Source organism: Salmo trutta, chromosome 20, assembly GCF_901001165.1.
Source record: "Salmo trutta chromosome 20, fSalTru1.1, whole genome shotgun sequence".
NCBI lineage: Eukaryota > Metazoa > Chordata > Actinopteri > Salmoniformes > Salmonidae > Salmo > Salmo trutta.
The window spans coordinates 20,684,022-20,709,295 of record NC_042976.1 but is presented as its reverse complement, the minus strand read 5'-3'; the positions used below and the strand labels follow the sequence as shown (position 1 = coordinate 20,709,295).

Here is a 25,274-nt window from a genome sequence, read left to right as displayed (position 1 = left end):
TCTGGTGTTTTCAATCAGGATCTCAGCGATCACTGCCTCATTGCCTGCATCTGCTATGGGTCCGCGGTCAAACGACCACCCCTCATCACTGTCCAACGCTCCCTAAAACACTTCTGGGAGCAGGCCTTTCAAATTGACCTGGCCCGGGTATCCTGGAAGGATATTGACCTCATCCCGTCAGTCAAGGATGCCTGGTCGTTCTTTAAAAGTAATTTCCTCACCATCTTAAATAAGCATGCCCCTTTCAAAAAAGGTAGAACTAAGAACAGATATAGCCCTTGGTTCACTCCAGACCTGACTGCCCTTGACCAGCACAAAAACATCCTGTGGCGGACTGCAATAGCATTGAATAGTCCCCGCGATATGCAACTGTTCAGGGAAGTCAGGAGCCAATACACGCAGACAGTTAGGAAAGCAAAGGCTAGCTTTTTCAAACAGAAATTTGCATCCTGTAGCTCTAACTCCAAAAAGTTTTGGGACATTGTAAAGTCCATGGAGAATAAGAGCACCTCCTCCCAGCTGCCCACTGCACTGAGGCTAGGTAACACGGTCACCACCGATAAATCCATGATAACCAAACATTTCAATAAGCATTTCTCTACGGCTGGCCATGCTTTCCTCCTGGCTACCCCAAAACCGGCCAACATCTCCGCACCCCCTGCAGCTACTTGCCCGAGCCTCCCCAGATTCTCCTTCGCCCAAATCCAGATAGCAGATGTTCTGAAAGAGCTGCAAAACCTGGACCCGTACAAATCAGCTGGGCTAGACAATCTGGACCCTCTCTATCCGCTGCCATTGTTGCAACCCCTATTGCCAGTCTGTTCAACCTCTCTTTCGTATCATCCGAGATCCCTAAAGATTGGGAAGCTGCTGCGGTCATCCCCCTCTTCAAAGGGGGTGACACTCTAGACCCAAACTGTTATAGACTTATATCCATCCTGCTCTGCCTTTCTAAGGTCTTCGAAAGCCAAGTTAATAAACAGATCACTGACCATTTCGAATCCCACCGTACCTTCTCCGCTGTGCAATCCGGTTTCCGAGCTGGTCACGGGTGCACCTCAGCCACACTGAAGGTACTAAACGATATCATAACCGCCATCAATAAAAGACAGTACTGTGCAGCCGTATTCATTGACCTGGCCAAGGCCTTCGACTCTGTCAATCACCGTATTCTTATCGGCAGACTCAATAGCCTTGGTTTCTCAAATGACTGCCTCGCCTGGTTCACCAACTATTTCGCAGACAGAGTTCGGTGTGTGAAATCGGAGGGCCTGTTGTCCGGACCTCTGGCAGTCTCTATGGGGGTGCCACATGGTTCAATTCTCAGGCCGACTCTTTTCTCTGTATATATCAACGATGTCGCTCTTGCTGCTGGTGATTCCCTGATCCACCTCTACGCAGACGACACCATTCTGTATACATCTTGCCCTTCTTTGGACACTGTGTTAACTAACTTCCAAACGTGCTTCAATGCCATACAACACTCCTTCCGTGGCCTCCAACTGCTCTTAAACGCAAGTAAAACCAAATGCATGCTTTTCAACCGTTCGCTGCTCACACCCGCCCGCCCGACTAGCATCACTACTCTGGATGGTTCTGACCTAGAATACGTGGACAACTACAAATACCTTGGTGTCTGGCTAGACTGTAAACTCTCCTTCCAGACTCATATCAAACATCTCCAATCCAAAATCAAATCTAGAATCGGCGATGTCATCTAGAAAATAGCTTCCAATACTCTACTCAGCAAATTGGATGTATTCTATCACAGTACCATCTGTTTTGTTACCAAAGCGCCTTATACCACCCACCACTGCGACCTGTATGCTCTTGTCGGCTGGCCCTCGCTATATATTCGTCACCAGACCAACTGGCTCCAGGTCATCTATAAGTCTATGCTAGGTAAAGCTCCGCCTTATCTCACTGGTAACGATAACAACACCCACCCGTAGCATGCGCTCCAGCAGGTATATCTCACTGGTCATCCCCAAAGCCAACACCTCCTTTGGCCGCCTTTCCTTCCAGTTCTCTGCTGCCAGTGACTGGAACGAATTGCAAAAATTGCTGAAGCTGGAGACTTACATTTCCCTCATTAACTTTAAACATTAGCTATCTGAGCAGCTAAACCGATCACTGCACCTGTACATAGTCCATCTGTAAATAGCCCACCCAATCTACCTACCTCATCCCCATATTGTTTTTATTTACTTTGCTGCTATTTTGCACACCAGTATCACTACTTACACACCATCATCTGCTCATCATCATCTGCTCATCTATCACTCCAGTGTTAATCTGCTAAATTGTAATTACTTTGCTACTATGGCCTATTTATTGCCTTACCTCCTCATGCCATTTGCACACACTGTATATAGACTTTCTTTTTTTTCTATTGTGTTATTGACTGTACGCTTGTTTATTCCATGTGTAACTCTGTGTTGTTGTTTCTGTCACACTGCTTTTCTTTATCTTGGCCAGGTCGCAGTTGTAAATGAGAACTTGTTCTCAACTAGCCTACCTGGTTAAATAAAGGTGAAATTCGTGTTTATCGTCGAAGGAATGAGCGTTACACCGAGGCCTGTACTCTAGAGCGGGATCGATTTGGAGGTGGAGGGTCCACAATCATCGGACTGAGCTTGTTGTCATTGCAGGCAATCTCAACACCGTGCCTTACAGGGAAGACATCTTCCTCCCTCATGTGGTACCCTTCCTGCAGGCTCATCCTGACATGACCCACCAGCATGACAATGCCACCAGTCATACTGCTCATTCTGTGCGGGATTTCCTGCAAGATAGGAATGTCAGTGTTCTGCCATGGCCAGCAAAGAGCCCGGATCTCAATCCCATTGAGCACGTCTGGGACCTGTTGGATCGGAGGGTGAGGGCTAGGGCCAATCCCCCCAGAAAAGTCCGGGAACTTGCAGGTGCCTTGGTTGAAGAGTGGGTTAACATCTCACAGCAAGAACTGGCAACTCTGGTGCAGTCCATGAAGAGGAGATGCACTGCAGTATTTGATGCAGCTGGTGGCCACACCAGATACTGACTGTTACTTTTGATTTTGACCCCCCTTTGTTCAGGGACACATTATTCCATTTCTGTTAGTCACATGTCTGTGGAACAGTTTATATGTCAGTTGTTGAATCTTGTTATGTTCATACAAATATTTACACATGTTAAGTTTGCTGAAAATAAACGCAGTTGACAGTGATAGGACATTTCTTTTTTTGCAGAGTTTAGAACCCTTTTTTATGGTTCATTTACATTTACGTCATTTAGCAGACGCTCTTATCCAGAGCGACTTACAAATTGGTGCATAGTACATCTATATCTTTTTTTGGGGGGGGGGGGGGGGGTTAGAAGAATGACTTTATCCTATTCCTTAAAGAGGTGGGGTTTCAGGTGTCTACGGAAGGTGGTGATTGACACTGCTGTCCTGGCGTCGTGAGGGAGCTTTTTCCACCATTGGTTCAGTATAGAACCTTCATGGAGAATGGATCTATAAACATCCTTTCTCAATCTCAAAGGTTCTTTGTGGAACCATACAGGTTTTTATATGAAATTCATTTTAGTTATCACAACAACAAAAAAATGCAAAGATCCTTTGACGGGCTTAAAGGGTTCTCAGTATGGTTCCGCATAGAACCATCACCCTTCCCTAAGAACCCTTGAGAAACAATTTTTGTGTGTGGCGATTTCTGTGTGCTGTGTCTCATGTGTGTGTGTGTGTGTGTGTGTGTGTGTGTGTGTGTGTTTTCCCCAGGGTTGTGGTTGTCGGTGGGGATGGCTCGGTGGCCGAGGTGGCCCATGGGCTGTTGCTCCGGGCCCAGATGGATGCAGGCAGGGACACAGACTCCATGTTCACGCCTGTCCGAGCAACACTTCCTCTAGGGCTAATACCAGCAGGTGATGAGCAAGGATGGTGGCGCACACACACACACACACACACACACACACACACACACACACACACACACACACCCCAGCAGGTGAGGAGCAAGGGTGGCTTGACCGCTCTCCTCTGCAGCTGTTCTCAATCCTCCCCCAATATTTAGAACAGCTTTTCTCTTTTCTCTGGGCTTTTCTCTTGGTTTGAATGGTTTTAGTTTGTATGTTACTACACACCATCAGGCCATAGAGGTCAGAGGCGTTCTAAATGTTTTCTTGAAGCATAGCAGACAGAGGATTCTTACATTTCAGCACTGTAAAATTGTGCTAACAGATCTTAAAGATTTTTTTAGCTAATCAAAACGTATTCAGAACCATGTAATTGACAAACATCTCAATATTATCCCATATCAAGGACATTTCCATAGAGAGAGTGATTTCTTCTTCTATTGAAAACACTGTTCGTTCAAGCAAATGTATCATTTTTAATTTGGTTTAATTTGGTTTGATTGCACTGGGAGCTAATTGCCTTCTATTTGAGACGGAACCACGATTATACAGCGTTCTACTGCACTTTAGAATTGTGAACATTGGCAGTCTATCAACCTTTGTAAATGCATGTGGCTCAGACATTAGCCGATTCTGAGCCTCATGCAGTGGATGGTTATAAAGAGCTCATCACTCCAATTATTAGTGGATTAAACCCTCATAGCCACACACACACGCCATGAATGACCCTACACACCACAGCCAGCAGCGATGGTATCAACAATGCTGGCTTTTTAAGCCAACAGTTTGACCTTCATGTGTCATTCTAGGCTGTGGTGGTAAAATTGAGTGCTGCTGTTAGCAGCCAAGGATGGAAGCCGTCCAACTCTGCACCCCCTGCAAATTGGATGCTCAGAAGTCACTGTATCTCTTCATTAGTGGGTTTCCCAATGGAGTATTTGTAAACAGTTTCCCATCACAAACAGGAGAGCGAGGTGAGACAGGCACCCTAGGAGGAATAGATACCGCTGTACCAGGAAAAGGTCACTTCTGACACTGAGGAGGGATGTGATCATATCTCTTTTGTTGAAGGAAGTAATAAACAAGCTCCACATCAGCCTTGTGTTCAAATACTGTTTCAGGGATTTCAGTTACTTTCAAAGTAATTTGGTAAGTAAGTATTTTGAAAGGTTTTATTTGAAAACAGAAGTAGTTGAACATTAGAATGTTTTTGGAAATACACATGGAAAGTATTGAAAAAGCAGTTGATTCGGGCCCCATGATTAGAAAATACACAAATACACAGAAAACAAGTATTTAAATAACAAATACTCAAATACACAAGTCTGCTCCACAGTTTATCAACATTACACCATTTGAATTGAAAAGATAGGTGGTATTATGGTACTGTCAAAGTTAACAATTATATAGATAGTCTCAACAATATCCATATCTATTATCTATCTCACACTTGCATTTAATGCATTTGTTTGTTTTCTGAGATTTTAAAGTTGAGCTAACTAATTGCTATTGCTGTCATAGTTAAAACTTTTACATCGTAATTTCCAAAAATAATATTCCAGTAATCTTACTTAAGAAACAGAATCAGTAGTGTTACACAGAGGATTACAAATACATTTCATTTAGAGAAAGGCCAATTAAATGCACTGAGCATGCTAATCAAGAAACCATTTCTAATTTCTACATACATATTATACAGCTGTTTGGTATGTGTAGCATATAAACAACAGGATTCAAATTAATTGGACCGGTTTAAAGGGTTTCAGGGGGACTATTAATTTCTTTGATATTCCAGACAAACCACCAAAATGTTGGTGCCGTTAGTTTTCCCTTCCAGAGTCTCTCTCCCTCTCTCTCTTTCGCTCTCTTTCTCTCCCTTTTTCTCCCTATCTCTCTCTCCCTCTCTCTCTTTCACTCTCTTTCTCTCCCTTTTTCTCCCTATCTCACTCTCCCTCTCTCTCTTTCGCTCTCTCTCTTTCTCTCCCTCTGTCTCTCTTTCGCTCTCTTTCTCTCCCTCTGTCTCTCTTTCGCTCTTTCTCTCCCTATCTCTCTCTCGGTTTCTTATTCTCTCTCTTTGAGACATGCTTGACTAGACTAGCATCACATTCATCTGCCAGCCAGGGTGGGGAGACATTAACAGGTGTATGAATATTCATGACGTCTGCTTAATTAAGTTAATTGTTCTGCAGAAGTGCCTTGCACACTTCCAAGTACATTTTATTTCTCTCTCACTCTCTTTTTTTCTCTTCCTCTTTCTCTCTTTATTTGCTCTCTCTGTCTCTCTATCTCTAGCTCTCTCTTCCACCCCTTCCTCCTGCATGTTCTCTCTTCATCTGTAGTGCTGTTGTATGTATGGGTGATGTACAGTGTTCATATGGAGATATTAACATTGTTGGCGCAGTATGAACAAGCGTGTGCCTTTTGGGAAGAGGTACTTAATGAGGGTGGAATTACCATCGCTGGTGATAATGTGAGCACCACACACAACAATGGCTAGGAACAATAGATGCTAACACAACTGATGATGTAAAATACTATATTATCATCGACACTAGTTCCATTGTAGTATTGTGGAAATCTCAGGTGGCGTTTATCTACACTGTAGATATATTGGATTATAAGGGACAATAGAGTAAAGAGGTTATTAATCACACTATGCAAATTATTAGTTCATGCATAATAAGCAATTACAATGCTTATCCCCTCTAAACATTTAGAAATGTATTAGCTACTTTAAGTACCTTAATTACATGTAACTCACATTTCAATGTATTTTTAAAATTAAATTCTATGACTAATCAACATTCTGTATTTTTTATGAATGAAAATATAGCTGAAATTCCCTTTATCCCCTTATCAAATGTAAATGTAAATGTTGGTTTGGAGGGGGGATGGGGGAGGGGGGATGGCGGATGGGGGTGTAACAGTATAACAGAAGCAGAAACTTGGGAGGTCTATCTCTCTGTAGCCGATCTGTCTGAATATGACTCCTGTATGTGTTCCGTGGTATCCACGCCACCATGTCAGAGGAGAGACGGGAAAGGTCAGTTTCTCACCCAGCCTGTCTGTCTATAGACCTACTCATTTACAGACATCAGTTCGTATATCCTGTTCATCTGAGCAAACAACATGGCAGATAGCAGCATGAAAGGAAATGCCTACTCATCAAGTGACAAACAACATTCTGTCTCTGTCTCTCTCTCTCTCTCTTCTTTCTCCCACTCTCTCTTGCTCTTTCTCTGCTTTATCTCTCTCTCTCCATCTCTTTCTCTCTCTCTCTGCTCTCTCTCTCTTTCTCATGCTCTATGTCTCTGTCTCTCTCTCTCTCTGCTCTCTCTCTCTCTTCTTTCTCTGCTCTATCTCTCTCTCTCCATCTCTTTCTCTCTCTCTCTGCTCTCTCTCTCTTTCTCATGCTCTATGTCTCTGTTTCTCTCTCTCACTCTCCTGTGTGTTTGTCTATGTCTGTAATCAGTACAAACACACTGACACCTGTTCTTTTCTGGCCACTGCTGACCGCAAGGTAAACTCGGCCTAATTGACATCAGACAATATTAAGGTTAATGACTTCCCTCTAACAAAGTGCTCATTTTGTTCATTATTAACCCAACCTCTACAGATAGTGAGATACAGCGTGTTTGCATAGGTTTCCTCGTCTTTTGTATCACTGTGAATCGTGATAGCTTGCTACAATCAGGTGGCTTACTTCTGCAATAATAAGGTCAGCCATTATAGGTTTGGGAAATCCGAGAATTGATATACTGTAAGTGAATGAGTGAATAGCCGAACTACCTGGATGGTAAAGACATTCCCCTGTGAGAACTACCTATTGCTTGATGACTGTATCATTTGTATTCTACTGTTCTGCATGTCTTTCTCTCCAGGCTCCACTGACGTGGTGGCCTGTTCTGTCCATGGCATACGGCATCCTGTTACTGCTGCAATGCACATCATCATGGGTACGTTCTCATGTTCTCCTGTGTTATCCCATTTCATCTGTAGACATCACTACAATACTACTTATTATAGAGCTGCAATGGAACAGCCTGGCGGGTAGGAGTGTTGGGCCAGTAACCGAAAGGTTGCTGGATTTAATCCCCGAGCTGACAAGGTAAAAATCTGTAATTCTGCCCCTGAGTAAATCAAATCAAATGTTACTTGTCACATGCGCGGAATACAACAGGTGTAGACCTTAGTGGGTTAAGGCGGTTAACCCACTGTTCCCCAGGCAGCGAAGACGTGGATGTCGATTAAGGCAGCCCTCCACACCTCTCTGATTCAGAGGGGTTGGGTTAAATCCGGAAGACACATTTCAGTTGAATGCATTCAGTTGTACAACTGACTAGGTATCCCCAATTTCCCTAATGGAGCTGAACTATACACTGACTGGATTAATATGTAAATGGCATGCATATTTACTTTACTATTCCACCGAGTTGTGTGAGCACGCATGTGTGTGTGCGCGCGTGTGCGAGCGTGTGTGAGCGCGTGTGTGAGCATGTGTGCGTTTGCGAGCGCGTGTACGTGTGTGAGCGCCTATGTGCGTGTGAGCGTGGTGTGCGTGTGTGAGCGCGTGTGTGTGTGTGTGTGAGCGTGGTGTGCGTGTGTGAGCGCGTGTGCATGGTGTGTGTGTGTGAGCGTGGTATGTGAGCGCGTGTGCGTGTGTGAGCGCGGTGTGTGAGCGCGGTGTGTGAGCGCGGTGTGTGAGCGCGGTGTGTGAGCGCGTGTGCGTGTGTGAGCGCGTGTGCGTGTGTGAGCGCGGTGTGTGAGCGCGGTGTGTGAGCGCAGTGTGCGTGTGTGAGCGTGTGAGCGCGGTGTGTGAGCACAGTGTGCGTGTGTGAGTGCGGTGTGTGAGCGCGGTGTGCGTGCGTGTGAGCGTGTGTGAGCGCAGTGTGCGTGTGTGAGCGCGGTGTGTGAGCGCAGTGTGCGTGTGTGAGCGCAGTGTGTGAGCGTGTGTGAGCGCAGTGTGTGAGTGAGGTTTGTGTGTGTGAGCGCAGTGTGTGAGCGCAGTGTGCGTGTGAGCGTGGTGTGCGTGTGTGAGCGCGGTGTGCGTGTGGTGTGTGAGCGCGGTGTGCGTGTGTGAGCGCGGTGTGTGTGTGTGAACGCAGTGTGCGTGTGTGAGCGCGGTGTGCGTGTGTGAGCGCGGTGTGCGTGTGTGAGTGAGGTTTGCGTGTGTGAGCGCGGTGTGTGAGCGCGGTGTGCATGTGTGAGCGCGGTGTGTGAGCGCGGTGTGCGTGTGTGAGCGCGGTGTGTGATGCGGTGTGCGTGTGTGAGCGCGGTGTGTGTGTGTGAGCGCAGTGTGCGTGTGTGAGCGCAGTGTGCGTGTGTGAGCGCGTGTGCGTGTGTGAGCGCAGTGTGTGAGTGAGGTTTGTGTGTGTGTGAGCGCAGTGTGCGTGTGAGCGTGGTGTGCGTGTGTAAGCGCGGTGTGTGAGCGCGGTGTGCGTGTGTGAGCGCGGTGTGCGTGTGGTGTGTGAGCGCGGTGTGCGTGTGTGAGCGCAGTGTGTGAGTGAGGTTTGTGTGTGTGAGCGCAGTGTGTGAGCGCAGTGTGCGTGTGAGCGTGGTGTGCGTGTGTGAGCGCGGTGTGTGAGCGCGGTGTGCGTGTGGTGTGTGAGCGCGGTGTGTGTGTGAGCGCAGTGTGCGTGTGTGAGCGCGGTGTGCGTGTGTGAGTGAGGTTTGCGTGTGTGAGCGCGGTGTGCGTGAGCGCGGTGTGTGTGTGTGAGCGCGGTGTGCGTGTGTGAGCGCGGTGTGTGATGCGGTGTGCGTGTGTGAGCGCGGTGTGTGTGTGTGAGCGCAGTGTGCGTGTGTGAGCGCAGTGTGCGTGTGTGAGCGCGGTGTGTGAGCGTGTGTGTGAGCGTGGTGTGCGTGTGTGAGCGCGTGTGTGAGTGCGGTGTGCGTGTGTGAGCTCGGTGTGTGAGCGCGGTGTGCGTGTGTGAGCGCGGTGTGTGTGAGCACAGTGTGCGTGTGTGAGCGCGGTATGCGTGTGTGAGCGCGGTGTGCGTGTGTGAGCGCGGTGTATGAGCGCGGTGTGCGTGTGTGAGCGCCGGGTGCGTGTGTGAGCACGGTGTGCGTGTGTGAGCGTGTGTGCGTGGTGTGTGTGTGTGAGCGCGGTGTGTGAGCGCGGTGTGCGTGTGTGAGCGCGGTGTGCGTGGTGTGTAAGTGCGGTGTGTGAGCGCGTGAGCGCGGTGTGCGTGTGTGAGCGCGGTGTGCGTGTGTGGTGTGCGTGTGTGAGCGCGGTGTGCGTGTGTGAGCGCGGTGTGTGTGTGTGAGCGCAGTGTGCGTGTGTGAGCGCGGTGTGCGTGTGTGAGCGCGGTGTGCGTGTGTGAGCGCGTGTGTGAGCGCCGTGTGTGAGCGCGGTGTGCGTGTGTGAGCGCGGTGTGCGTGTGTGAGCGCGGTGTGTGAGCGCGGTGTGTGTGTGAGTGCGGTGTGTGAGCGCGGTGTGCGTGTGTGAGCGCGGTGTGTGTGTGTGAGCGCAGTGTGCGTGTGTGAGCGTCGGGTGCGTGTGTGGGCACGGTGTGTGTGTGTGAGCACGGTGTGCGTGTGTGTGCGTGGTGTGTGTGTGTGAGCGCGGTCTGTGAGCGCAGTGTGCATGTGTGAGCGCGTGTGTGTGGTGTGTGTGAGCGCGTGTGTGAGCGCGGTGTGCGTGTGTGAGCGCGGTGTGTGTGTGAGCGCGGTGTGCGTGTGTGAGCGCGGTGTGCGTGTGTGAGTGCGTGTGTGAGCGCGGTGTGCGTGTGTGAGCGCGGTGTGTGTGTGAGCACGGTGTGTGAGCGTGGTGTGCGTGTGTGAGCGCGGTGTGCATGTGTGAGCGCGGTGTGTGAGCGCGGTGTGCGTGTGTGAGCGCGTGTGCGTGTGTGAGCGCGTTTGTGAGCGCGGTGTGTGTGTGTGAGCGCGGTGTGTGTGTGTGAGCATGGTGGGCGTGTGTGAGCGCGGTGTGTGTGTGTGAGCGCGGTGTGTGAGCGTGGTGTGCGTGTGTGAGCGCGGTGTGCGTGTGTGAGCGCGGTGTGTGAGCGCGCGTGTGTGTGTGTGTGTGTGATCCACACACAGAGTATCAGTTTCAGAATTATAAGGTTCTCTTCCGCCACAATAGAATGATAGGTAAGGAACTAGTATTGGTGCAGTCTGGTGCTTAAAGTCCTTAATCAGCTCTATGAAGTCCTTAATTAGTTCCATAAAGTCCTTAATTAGTTCCATAAAGTCCTTAATTAGTTCCATAAAGTCCTTAATTAGTTCCATAAAGTCCTTAATTAGCTCCATAAAGTCCTTAATTAGTTCCATAAAGTCCTTAATTAGTTCCATAAAGTCCTTAATTAGTTCCATGAAGTCCTTAATTAGTTCCATGAAGTCCTTAATTAGTTCCATAAAGTCCTTAATTAGTTCCATAAAGTCCTTAATTAGTTCCATAAAGTCCTTAATTAGCTCCATAAAGTCCTTAATTAGCTCTATAGCTGACATTGTGGGATGTGGGAGGTTCTGAGCAGAGCTGCTGGTATTGTCGTCTAGATCTGGTTAATAGGTCTTCTGGAAGAATGTACAGTCCCTGGAGAACGACAGGGAAGGGCTGTCATTCTGTCCCTCACACGGTCTCTGTTTTTTCTCATATGACTAGATAGGGCTTTCTCACACTCACTGAGTCTGTTGTGACAGACTGAACATAAACGTTAATAAATCTAGTAGCTGCCTTGGTTCTGGTGTTACATAGAATACAAACACCTAAAACCATACACACTCACACACTCTCACACGCTCACACACACATACCTATACTATACATCTGTTGGCTGGTCTGCTGGTCCGCTGGTCTACAACTGACTGCAGTGATCTGCTTTTTAGGCTATCTGTCTGTCTGTCTGTCTGTCTGTCTGTCTGTCTGTCTGTCTGTCTGTCTGTCTGTCTGTCTGTCTGTCTGTCTGTCTGTCTGTCTGTCTGTCTGTCTGTCTGTCTGTCTGTCTGTCTGTCTTGCTGTCCGTCGGTCTGTCGGTCCGTCGGTCTGTCTGTCTGTCTCTGTCTGTCTGTCTCTGTGTCTGTCTGTCTCTGTGTCTGTCTGTCTCTGTGTCTGTCTGTGTCTGTCTTGCTGTCCGTCGGTCCGTCTGTCTGTCTGAGGAAGGAGTTGGAAGTTCCTGGTAGTTAACTGTCTGGTCTGTTGTGTTGTCAGTGCTGTGTGAGTCTGGGATTAGCCTGACAGACAAGAGGATTGTGTCAAGGGATTACACATAATAGTAGGGCTTGGAAAACATGACACACAAAATAGAAATGGTAGGTTTCTCCTGTTGCGCTTAAGGTAGAGACTCAAAATCATAGAACAATAGAAAATAATCCTCTTTATGTGGACATTCCAGCAATACATTTCTTGCATTATCTGTCTCTGTGATATAAGTGCAGTACAATGTGTACTGAAATCAGTTTGAAATGTTCTGAAAAAATAGCATCTATCCCATGCAGAAAATTGTGTGTACAGTACAAATGAAAATCCTATTGAAACAATCACTCATGCTACAATAGACTTCCATTATAAACCCAATGCTGACCTCAACTAAACGAGATAAACCTACTCTTCATTAAATCATCTGTCTTACGTTATGAACCATATGGTGCTGTAATCCATAACACTGAGCTAGGTGAAACTTCTAGCAGCACCCAGGCTGTGCAGTTCAGTCCAATTTAGTCCAGTTTAGTCCAGTTCTGTCAGCGGTTATGTAGATGGATGAGCTGTTTTGTGTTCACATTCTTGTACACATATAATAGCACTGTGAGAATATGTCATACAATTCACACTGTATTCTGAGTTAACAATATGGAGCAGCATTTGATCGTTTATCTCCCTGTCTAAGCATCTTATTCAGGGAATGCAAACAAACATTTCTTAAGTCGTCTTTTTGACAAGACTGAACCCTTCCTCCTTCCAAAAAGCTGTCAAATCTCACCTGATTAGAAATGAACACACAGACAAATGTTTTTATTTTGGTCTTAAAATATGTCTAGCCTTTTGGCTTCGAGGCAAACTAATGTAAACAACACAGAACACCTGACACCAACAGGACAGGGTGATGCGTATTTACGACAGGCTGATATGGGGCTTGTTGGTTTTCTAATTAAGCAATATTTACGCATGTGAATAAGGCCAACTGGCAGGACGTTTTAGACCATAATGAATATTCATGAGGTATGGGATCGGGGAGCCATATATGGGCGAGACAGAAAGAGGTCAGGAATGTATGTAGACCAATAGGATGGGACCTGTGTCTGTACCATCAGAAGCCTATATTGCCGCAAGAGCTATGGCTATGACATAGTCTGATTATAATGGAAGTTATTAACCAGAGGTAAATAATTGGCCATTTTGATGCTGGACTAAATGTAGCCATACCGCTGAAGTGGAGGAATGCCATACATCTCCGACAGAAAACACTTTGTCCAGTAGAAACATGTCATTCGAGCTGCAGCATCGGGATGCCAACTTCATACTGTACAGTCATTGATATCTGTGATATCTATACTTCTGCCGTCTTTGTTTCCAATCTGTGTGTCTCTCCAGGCCACCATCAGGAGGTAGATGTGTGTAGTTTCAGTTGTCTGGGTCGCCTTCTGCGTTTCGGCTTCTCTGCCATGTTTGGTTTCGGCGGGCGGACGCTGGCCTTGGCAGAGAGACATCGCTGGATGCCACCCGGGCAGAGACGGGAGTTTGCCGTGATCAAAACGCTGGCAAACCTCAAGTAAGACAGTCTCTCTCTAGAGAGTCACATGCAAAGACACACATGCACAGTGTACACACACACACACACACACATCACACCAGTTCCCTCATAAAGTGTGGCCTAATTCTCCAGGGACTGAGACTTGCCAGCCTGCTATCAAAGCTAGGGTTTCCTTCTGAGCAGTCTCTTTATCACACATGAATCTGTCTCTAGAGAACCATCCCTCCTCTTCTCCAATCCAGCCATCTGAAGTCTGCGCTCTCTCTTCTCTTCGTTACTCTTCTCCCCTCCCTCCCTCCCTCCCTCCCTCCCTCCCTCCCTCCCTCCCTCCCTCTCTCTCTCTCTCTCTCTCTCGCGCTCTCTCTCGCGCTCTCTCTCTCTCTCTCTGTCTCTCTCTCTCTGTGTCTCTGTCTCTCTGTCTATCTCTCTGTGTCTCTGTCTGTCTGTGTCTGATTGCAGGCCTGAAGACTGTGAGTTGTCCTATCTTCCTGTGAAGAAGGTCCAGACTGAAACACTGGATCCAGTAAAGTAAGTGACAGAAGTCTGTCTGATGATTAGACTCTGCAGTCCAAGTTTGATAGTATTTAGCTGTGTGAAATTGATTTAAAAACAGTCATCTGTGGGCTTAATTGGTCATTGGAAGGAAACCAAAATGCCTCCGATGTAGAAGATCAACCGACTAAATATGAGGGGAGAATCTCACACAGAAAGACAAAAGACAAAATTATGCATCTGAAAACAAATTTCAAAACTGTTTTTACAACCGTTTTTTTCTTTGTTGCAGAAATGAGTACTTAAAGGACGACATGGGTGAGTTTGTCATGGATGATGTTTATCAATGTGAACTTTTCAAAATATCATCTTCTAGTGTAACTCTCTCCTCACTAAAACTTCTCCCCCTCCTTGGTCTTCTCTAGAAGAGGAAGAGTCATGGACGACCACCCGGGGTCTGTTCCTCAACGTCAGCATCATGGCCATCCCCTGTCTCTGCTCCATGGCCCCCAGGGGCCTGGCCCCTAACACCAGGTATGTGAGTCTCTTTCTTTCAAACATTTTATTTTACGTTTTCAATACATCACAGTCAACAACAACAACAACCACAACAACATATACACAAAACAACAGCGATGTCAAGGTCTTCTAAAAATTAAACATGTTCGAAAAAGCAAATGAGGAATATGGGTCTCTCTGATCACAACTACCTCCTGCATGTGTGACTGCAATACATGCATGCAAACCTGCATCAATCCCTACATGTGCGTGAGTGCATACGAGCCTGCATCAATGCCTACATGTGCGTGAGTGCATACGAGCCTGCATCTATGTCTAGTATGTGTGTGTGGTTGACTGAGCAATGTGCATGACCTAAGTCCTGGACCAGTGATAATGGCTTGATGATTCCGAGCTGCCATGCCATGCTGTGTTAGGTGTGAGTAAATAAGCCAATGAGTGAACCGGGTCAGTATGTCTGTGGTGTTTCAGTAGACATGGAGCCCAGCCTCCCAGCCAGGCCATTGCCATACAGGGGCCGTACCAGCCAGTTCCAGGTAATCCTCTAGCATTGAGATCAGACTACCGAGGTCAAAGGCTTCTAACTGGACTAATCAGCACATAATGACTCTGATTAAAGGGAGTGGCAGAGTTTATTAAAGGGAGTGGCAGAGTTTATTAAAGGGAGTGGCAGAGTTTATTAAAGGGAGTGGCAGAGCTTATTAAAGGGAGTGGCAGAGCTTATTAAAGGGAGTGGCAGAGTTTATTAAAGGGAGTGGCAGAGTTTATTAAAGGGAGTGGCAGAGCTTATTAAAGGGAGTGGCAGAGCTTATTAAAGGGAGTGGCAGAGCTTATTAAAGGGAGTGGCAGAGCTTATTAAAGGGAGTGGCAGAGCTTATTAAAGGGAGTTGCAGAGCTTATTAAAGGGAGCGGCAGAGTTTATTAAAGGTAGCGGCAGAGTTTATTAAAGGGAGCGGCAGAGTTTATTAAAGGGATCGGCAGAGTTTATTAAAGGGAGCGGCAGAGTTTATTAAAGGGAGCGGCAGAGTTTATTAAAGGGAGCGGCAGAGTTTATTAAAGGTAGCGGCAGAGTTTATTAAAGGTAGCGGCAGAGTTTATTAAAGGTAGCGGCAGAGATTATTAAAGGGAGCGGCAGAGTTTATTAAAGGGAGTGGCAGAGATTATTATTTTTTATTTATTTCACCTTTATTTAACCAGGTAGGCAAGTTGAGAACAAGTTCTCATTTACAATTGCGACCTGGCCAAGATTAAGCAAAGCAGTTCGACACATACAACAACACATGGAGTAAAACACATGGAGTAAAACAAACATACAGTCAATATTACAGTAGAAAAATAAGTCTATATACAATGTGAGCAAATGAGGTGAGATAAGGGAGGTAAAGGCAAAAAAGGCCATGGTGGCAAAGTAAATACAATATAGCAAGTAAAACACTGGAATGGTAGATTTGTAGTGGAAGAAAGTGCGAAGTAGAAATAGAAATAATAGGGTGCAAAGGAACAAAATAAATAAATAAATAAATACAGTAGGGGAAGAGGTAGTTGTTTGGGCTAAATTATAGATGGGCTATGTACAGGTGCAGTGATCTGTGAGCTGCTCTGACAACTGGTGCTTAAAGCTAGTGAGGGAGATAAGTGTTTCCAGTTTCAGAGATTTTTGTAGTTCGTTCCAGTCATTGGCAGCAGAGAACTGGAAGGAGGGACGGCCAAAGGAGGAATTGGCTTTGGGGGTGACCAGAGAGATATACCTGCTGGAGCGCGTGCTACAGGTGGGTGCTGCTACGGTGACCAGTGAGCTGAGATAAGGGGGGACTTTACCTAGCAGGGTCTTGTAGATGACCTGGAGCCAGTGGGTTTGGCGACGAGTATGAAGCGAGGGCCAGCCAACGAGAGCGTACAGGTCGCAGTGGTGGGTAGTATATGGGGCTTTGGTGACAAAACGGATGGCACTGTGATAGACTGCATCCAGTTTATTGAGTAGGGTATTGGAGGCTATTTTGTAAATGACATCGCCGAAGTTGAGGATCGGTAGGATGGTCAGTTTTACGAGTGTATGTTTGGCAGCATGAGTGAAGCGATGCTTTGTTGCGAAATAGGAAGCCAATTCTAGATTTAACTTTGGATTGGAGATGTTTGATGTGAGTCTGGAAGGAGAGCTTACAGTCTAACCAGACACCTAGGTATTTGTAGTTGTCCACATATTCTAAGTAAGAACCGTCCAGAGTAGTGATGCTGGACGGGCGGGCAGGTGCGGGCAGCGATCGGTTGAAGAGCATGCATTTAGTTTTACTTGTATTTAAGAGCAGTTGGAAGCCACGGAAGGAGAGTTGTATGGCATTGAAGCTCGTCTGGAGGTTAGTTAACACAGTGTCCAAAGAAGGCCAGAAGTATACAGAATGGTGTCGTCTGCGTAGAGGTGGATCAGAGACTCACCAGCAGCAAGAGCGACATCATTGATGTATACAGAGAAAAGAGTTGGCCTGAGAGTTGAACCCTGTGGCACCCCCATAGAGACTACCAGAGGCCCGGGCAACAGGCCATCCGATTTGACACATTGAACTCTATCAGAGAAGTAGTTGTTGAACCAGGCGAGGCAACCATTTGAGAAACCAAGGCTATTGAGTCTGCCGATGAGGATGTGGTGATTGACAGAGTCGAAAGCCTTGGCCAGGTCAATGAATACGGCAGCACAGTATTGTTTCTTATCGGTGGCGGTTACGATACCGTTTAGGACCTTGATCATGGCTGAGGTGCACCCATGACCAGCTCTGAAACCAGATTGCATAGCGGAGAAGGTGGGGTGGGATTCGAAATGGTCGGTAATTTGTTTGTTGACTTGGCTTTCGAAGACCTTAGAAAGGCAGGGTAGGATAGATATAGGTCTGTAGCAGTTTGGGTTAAGAGTGTCCCCTCCTTTGAAGAGGGGGATGACCGCAGCTGCTTTCCAATCTTTTGGAATCTCAGACGACACAAAAGAGAGGTTGAACAGGCTAGTAATAGGGGTTGCAACAATTTCGGCAGATAATTTTAGAAAGAAAGGGTCCAGATTGTCAAGCCCGGCTGATTTGTAGGGGTCCAGATTTTGCATCTCTTTCAGAACATCAGCTTACTGGATTTGGGAGAAGGAGAAATGGGGAAGGCTTGGGCGAGTAGCTGTGGGGGGGTGCAGTGCTGTTGACCGCGGTAGGGGTAGTCAGGTGGAAAGCATGGCCAGCCGTAGACAAATGCTTATTGAAATTCTCAATTATAGTGGATTTAACGAGGTGACAGAGTTTCCTATCCTCAGTGCAGTGGGCAGCTGGGAGGATGTGCTCTTATTCTCCATGGACTTTACAGTGTCCCAGAACTTTTTTGAGTTTGTGTTGCAGGAAGCAAATTTCTGCTTGAAAAAGCTAGCCTTGGCTTTTCTAACTGCCTGTGTATATTGGTTTCTAACTTACTAAAGGGAGTGGCAGAGCTTATTAAAGGGGGTGGCAGAGTTTATTAAAGGGGGTGGCAGAGTTTATTAAAGGGGGTGGCAGAGCTTATTAAAGGGGGTGGCAGAGCTTATTAAAGGGAGTGGCAGAGCTTATTAAAGGGAGTGGCAGAGAGGGAGGACTTAAAGATCAGAGCATCTGTGGGCACTGCTGGACCAGGACTTCTAGGTGGTTTAGACAAATGGCATCCTATTCCCTACACTCTTAGAATGTCTGGTTACTTGAAGAACCCTGGAGATCCTCAAGGAAACTCTGGTTTTCCTCAAGGAACCATTGCTAGTCAATGGTTCATATTTGCACTTTTGTTTAGTAGAGGGGTTCTTGGAGGAACCTTTAATGTTTCAATGTAGCAACTGATTCTTGCAGGAACCCTGGAACAGAAGCATGGCTTAGTAGGGGCGTGCCATTCATATAGATATTTTTCTGCCACCCGTGGGGCTAAACGTAATTCCTGTTCATCTGTTCTGTTGTATTGTCAGGTTGAACACTTACAGTTTTGTAGCTTCAATGAGTCTTACAGAGGTGTATGAGTTCCTCAAGAGCCTTTGCAAGAGTTGGAATGGTTACCACTTTACTACTATATGTAATCACTAAAATAAGTATTATTGATATTATATTGTAAAATGCATAAATATTGATGGCAAATTTGAGGTGTACAAACTGAACATGATGAACAGGAATGTCATTTACTCTAACGGGTGGACAAAAAGAACCAGCTCAATGCCACGCCTCCAATAAGACACACCTATAATCTTCTGATAGGCTGACACCTCTACCATATATTATTCAAAAGGTTTGAATCTCCAATCACAAAAATGTTCTGGTTTGAACCTTTACACAGGGGTTCCTCAAAGGCCCTCTTCAGAGGGGCTCCTCAAGGAACCTTTTTGAACTGGAAAGGTTCCCCCTGTGCAGCAATTTTTAGAACCCCAAAAGTTTCTTCCAAGTTCCTGTATAGTGCACTACGTAGGGAATAGAGTGCCATTTGAGACAGCTCCAGTCTGAGACTGGCCTCAGTAATGATATAGCATGTGGTAGAGCAACAGGCCCCACACAGTGAAGTGGAACCACTGTTTATTATAGCATCATCAACCTTAACTACACAAGACAGAAACAGTAGTGTTTGTAGAACTGACTATTAGTTGACCCGTATACAATAACACATACAGTAGTACGTGTAAGTAGAACTAATGTATACCACTCTCTGTTCTGTTCCTGACATTCTTGATTCTACTGCATGGTGACAGATGACAGGAAAAATATTGGATTTGTTGCTTTATCAACCTGTTTGGCCACAGACTGATGTATCTAAAACCTGCTATGCATGTGTAAAACGTGTTTGGATTGCATTGGTCACAGCAATGTAGTATACAAATGAAAAGATTTAAAAAAATACATCTCTCTCTCTCTGTAAGACTGAACAATGGCAGCATGGCCCTGATCGCAGCAGGAAACACTTCCAGGGCAGAGTTTATCAAACACCTGAAGAGATACAACAGTGTAAACAATCAGGTGAGGTTACCAGGTCACCCTTCCTTCCTTACACACATAAATGCACCCACGTACTTACGCAGTTACACACGCAGGCATGCAAAAACACACACGCACACACGCACGCACGCACGCACGCACGCACGCACACACACACACACACACACACACACACACACACAGAGGAAATCCTGCAGTCACTAATGGAGTTAGCTTAGATACAATTTTAAGTGGAATTAGCATACTGTCAAGTCAAATGAATCGCTGATTGTCAGATTTCCCTAAAACACTTTTCAGGCTTATATAGATTAGTCCATTTCAGAGGCCAGCAGCCCGTCTGTCCCCTTTTTCCATCCAACACAATCTAATCTAAGCATGTTTGTTAACCTACATTCTAAATATACATTTGGAGGTATAGGGTGCTGTACGACACGCTACTGGCTGGCTGTATGACTGGCTGGCTGTGTGACTGGCTGGCTGTGTGACTGGCTGGCTGTGTGACTGGCTGGCTGTGTGACTGGCTGGCTGTATGACTGGCTGGCTGTGTGACTGGCTGGCTGTGTGACTGGCTGGCTGTGTGACTGGCTGGCTGTATGACTGGCTGGCTGTGTAACTGGCTGGCTGTGTGACTGGCTGGCTGTATGACTGGCTGGCTGTGTGACTGGCTGGCTGTGTGACTGGCTGGCTGTGTGACTGGCTGGCTGTATGACTGGCTGGCTGTGTGACTGGCTGGCTGTGTGACTGGCTGGCTGTGTGACTGGCTGGCTGTGTGACTGGCTGGCTGTGTGACTGGCTGGCTGTGTGACTGGCTGGCTGTGTGACTGGCCAACTGTCCATCAGTCCGGGAGAAATTCTGACTAATGTTTATGTTATTGGGCTATTTCCCATGAATACAAGCAGGAAATGGAAATTATTCAATTATGACTCAGACAAACAAACAGCCCAGAGTTTATTTATAGTCGGACTTCTATTGAAATGTTTTAATTTGATTTGAACGATGTCTGGGATACGTCTGAAAAACTACTCTTGAAAAATCAATTTCCAGATGGGAAGTCAGAACATAAACCAGTTGAGGTCGGAAATATTCTACTATCATGTCTAGACCCTGTCCCCCTCCATGTCCCCCTCCATGTCCCCCTCCATGTCCCCCTCCATGTCCTCCTCCATGTCCCCCTCCATGTCCCCCTCCATGTCCTCCTCCATGTCCTCCTCCATGTCCTCCTCCATGTCCTCCTCCATGTCCCCCTCCATGTCCCCCTCCATGTCCTCCCTGTTTACTTCATGAACAAATGATATGCTTGGGTGTTCATATGTACTATGTTCATGGTTACGATGGCTTAACTGAACTGAACTGTTGTCAAGGACAGGATGGAACCTCTGTGACCAGGGTCATAGATGGCGTCATTACTGTGTAGGGAATTGTCTTGTTGGGGATGCTGTGCATCATTGCCCCCTAGTGGTTGGAGTTGCTACTGACTGAGACGATGGTCTTGTTCTCTCAGTCCTTCTTTCCTCTATTCCTCGCCTCCCTCTAAAAGCTTATTGGAGGTCCTAGGGAGGGATGTTGGATCCTCCTTGTATACAATTGGACAATAATATAATCTTCTTCTTCTCCTCCTCCTCCCCAGTTCAGTTTCTCCTTCGTGGAGACACAGACGGTGTGGGCTGTGAGGCTCCGCCCCCGCTCTCAGAGCAGCTGGTCTGATGACATTGCTGAGGACAATGGAGAGTATGACTCTAAGAACACGCCCATCATCTCCTCCGAGGGGGCCTACCCCTGGAACATAGACGGAGACCTACTGGAGGTGCCCTCAGAGCTGCTCATCAGGTACAGCTCCTGTTCTTGACCTGACCCAAAGCCCTCCATGATCCTAGATCAGCAGCCCTACTCTGAGACGCTGTGTGAACACTGGCCGATGTAGTAGGTAGAACTCTATCCTTTAGCTGGTCTAAAGCCCCATAGCAACTACACTGTCAGACCTTCAACCTGGATACAAACCCTGTCTCAAATAACATGTTACCAAGGCAATGACCTACCGCTGCTCACTAAGTATAGCCCTACCTGTAATCTCATGGTCATATTACTCTGGGTTAAATTTACACTCCTCAAAGACAGTTCTTAGAGGTCATGTTCAGTGTAATTTAACCGTTAGTCTTTTTTCGATCATATATTTAAATTTAAAACCGGTATCCAAGAATTGCTTCACTGAAGTAGAAGACAGTTAGTAGTACTGTTATGTCAGTCACATATGGGACATTTAAAACCTCTGTAACTGATTCATTTGTTTCACCACCAGGTTAGATCCTCAACTCCTGACCCTGTTTGTTTCACCACCAGGTTACATCCTCAACTCCTGACCCTGTTTGTTTCACCACCAGGTTACATCCTCAACTCCTGACCCTGTTTGTTTCACCACCAGGTTACATCCTCAACTCCTGACCCTGTTTGTTTCACCACCAGGTTACATCCTCAACTCTTGACCCTGTTTGTTTTACCAGGTTACATCCTCAACTCCTGACCCTGTTTGTTTCACCACCAGGTTATATCCTCAACTCCTGACCCTGTTTGTTTCACCACCAGGTTACATCCTCAACTCCTGACCCTGTTTGTTTTACCACCAGGTTACATCCTCAACTCCTGACCCTGTTTGTTTTACCACCAGGTTACATCCTCAACTCCTGACCCTGTTTGTTTTACCACCAGGTTACATCCTCAACTCCTGACCCTGTTTGTTTCACCACCAGGTTACATCCTCAACTCCTGACCCTGTTTGTTTCACCACCAGGTTACATCCTCAACTCCTGACCCTGTTTGTTTTACCACCAGGTTACATCCTCAACTCCTGACCCTGTTTGTTTCACCACCAGGTTACATCCTCAACTCCTGACCCTGTTTGTTTTACCACCAGGTTACATCCTCAACTCTTGACCCTGTTTGTTTCACCACCAGGTTACACCCTCAACTCCTGACCCTGTTTGTTTCACCACCAGGTTACATCCTCAACTCCTGACCCTGTTTGTTTCACCACCAGGTTACATCCTCAACTCCTGACCCTGTTTGTTTTACCACCAGGTTACATCCTCAACTCTTGACCCTGTTTGTTTCACCACCAGGTTACACCCTCAACTCCTGACCCTGTTTGTTTCACCACCAGGTTACATCCTCAACTCCTGACCCTGTTTGTTTCACCACCAGGTTATATCCTCAACTCCTGACCCTGTTTGTTTCACCACCAGGTTACATCCTCAACTCCTGACCCTGTTTGTTTCACCACCAGGTTACATCCTCAACTCCTGACCCTGTTTGTTTCACCACCAGGTTACATCCTCAACTCCTGACCCTGTTTGTTTCACCACCAGGTTACATCCTCAACTCCTGACCCTGTTTGGAGTGGACATCGAGGAGGCAGAGGAGGCACACATCAAGTGCAGCTGCATTTAACACTGTATGTAGAGCGGAATCAATACCTTTTAAAGCCGTCTAAAGGGTGGATGAGTCTATACACATACCAACCTCCACTGGCATTGCCACAGAATGTAACATAGTCTTTCCTACTCTGCTTTACAAGAAACTGTCTTCAGTGTATAGACTGTCTACAGTTTAAACTATCTACAAGAGAGGAGTCTTTACACACAACCTAAAACTGTATGTATGTAGGGGTTGTCTATACGCACAACCTCAGTTTGCACTATCACTGAATGTCACCTACAGGCTTTACTACTGTACATCTTTGAATGTTAGACGTCAAATAACCAAATGGAGGACAGACAGGCACATTAAATAGAAAAAGTTGATTTATATTAAAGCAAAGACAACATAATAATACATTCCAGTGCACAATTACATAAATTATCAGACCAAAGTGAAATGTGTTGACAAACAAAATGTTATCTGTCCATTTTTACACGCCACACACTTATTTATTAAAAATAAAAAATGATTTCAATTTATAGAAATGTGGAATGTGCCCCCTTTATTTTTGTCAAAACTGACAACTTGGTCAGGAAAGGTTGACTCCCTGAAAATTCAAGCAGTAAAAACATGTTACTCTTCCGCATGCACCACCATCATCATAGCCTACCATCTCTCCAAAACCTGAATGTTCCAATCCCTCACAGCTACAGTAAGAACACAGAATCCAAAGATTCCAACACAAATCCAAAGGGATGAAAATGTTCCAAAAGGTAAGGCCGGTGTTCCGTGTGTTCCATTTGAGTCATTTCTGAAGAACAAGCTCTTTCATTTTTAATTTCTGACTGTGTTGGAAACTTCTGCTGCCATGGTGTATGAGTTGCTGTCGTACGCACACATTAAAATGCATACACGCAAACGCACGTACACACACACACACACACACACACACACACACACACACACACACAGGGTGCTGTCCCCTTGAGGAGTGGCATGTGTCATTCAGTGAGTGAGTCAGTGAACAGATGCCTTTTTTCACTGATGACACTTCCCTGACCTCCTCATCCTTCTGTTACCTTCAGTTCTATATTATAACCATTAAACCTTCTGTCCCATTCACTCCATAAGCTGGTGAGCAAAAATACAAATTGAAGAATAAAAACCTATGCAGGGTGCAGGTACTGGTCTTTCCGGTCTGCTACACTGGACACGTAACTTTTGCAGAGTGTGAGATGCTCCTATTCATTTCTATGAAACATGGGTTTAGGCTGTACGGCTCGGCAGAGGCTCTCGCTGGGTCTCACAGATCAACCAGAATAAACGTTCCTTCTTTCAGTCTGATGGTTTCTCACTGTAGTGAGAACTAGTTTCACAATAAATGTGTGACAGTTTGAGGCTGTTTCCCCTCCCTACCCATAGCATGAAGATAAAAAAGGAAATGTTTAAAAATGGTGATAAAGAAAGGTCCTCTTGATATATCTATATACACAGTATATACACACCTAATGAGGATAGATTTGGCATATAGATGTGTATATATCATTATATACAAATATACTTCCTATCCATAGAGAAAAGCTTCAGCAGTGCATTCATAAATTTTTTGTACAGCAGACCGAATCCAAGTAGTCAGGTATGTGAGAATGTTTTGCTACGTAAAATGAACGGTTCTTAATTCATGGACAGGCACAGAAAGTACCTCCCTGTTTCACTCTGTTTTGGAGCGTTTTCTTCTGTTTCATATTGAACAAGACCATGGAATGTTCCGCTTCATATCCTGAGTTCTTGGTGGGGAATAAAAACAGGAATGATTGGCCTGTTCTTGTGAGGTCACATAGCCCATGTTCTAATGTACATTCCACGTATGCAGTCCAATGTTCTATAGTCTCACTGCACCAAGCCCAGAGGTAAAGTGCAATACATTTGTCCCACTGACAACAAAGTTTACGTTTTTCCTCTTGCATGTTTTAGAGAAATTACATCATTTTGTTGATTCCTAGATTCTGAGCCACAAACATTTGAATTGTCCTGCAGTTCTTTCCCTTGGGTTTGGATGATCTCAATCAAAATGGGCCTTTTAGTAGAGAAGCTGTTCCCCAGCAGTTAGTTCATGTTGTAGTATAGAACCATTCTGTATTAGTACACTCTTAGGATATACTCTCAGTCTTCTCATTCTTTGGTACATAGTCCCAGCTATCTCTCCTGATCTCCTTCTTAAACTGCCTCTTGAAGAAACCAGCCTGGGAATGAAAGAACAAGGTTTGGTTTCAGATGAGAAGGAGAGGGAAAAGAATGCAGTGT

The 25,274-nt window shown here is 46.0% G+C and overlaps 2 protein-coding genes across 3 annotated transcripts in view; one reads left to right on the top strand and one right to left on the bottom strand.

Annotated features, from left to right (window-relative positions):
* The window catches only part of cerkl (CERK like autophagy regulator), a 108,490-nt gene extending 84,983 nt beyond the window's left edge, over positions 1–23,507 (top strand). The window contains exons 5-13 of one of the 2 annotated variants that reach the window (XM_029702512.1): positions 3,761–3,903; positions 7,776–7,850; positions 13,421–13,598; positions 14,040–14,108; positions 14,365–14,390; positions 14,498–14,606; positions 19,483–19,579; positions 21,187–21,386; positions 22,919–23,507. In XM_029702512.1, the coding sequence (XP_029558372.1) occupies positions 3,761–3,903; positions 7,776–7,850; positions 13,421–13,598; positions 14,040–14,108; positions 14,365–14,390; positions 14,498–14,606; positions 19,483–19,579; positions 21,187–21,386; positions 22,919–23,000 (979 nt within the window). In that variant the 3' untranslated portion in view covers positions 23,001–23,507. Of the gene's footprint in view, positions 1–3,760; positions 3,904–7,775; positions 7,851–13,420; positions 13,599–14,039; positions 14,109–14,364; positions 14,391–14,497; positions 14,607–19,482; positions 19,580–21,186; positions 21,387–21,896 lie in introns of both variants that reach the window. The other variant, XM_029702513.1, reaches the window with a different exon arrangement.
* itga4 (integrin alpha 4) overlaps positions 23,339–25,274 on the bottom strand; it is a 31,970-nt gene continuing 30,034 nt past the window's right edge. Inside the window, exon 28 of the mRNA XM_029702511.1 lies at positions 23,339–25,213. Within this exon, the coding sequence (XP_029558371.1) occupies positions 25,121–25,213 (93 nt within the window). The 3' untranslated portion in view covers positions 23,339–25,120. The remainder of the gene's footprint in view (positions 25,214–25,274) is intronic.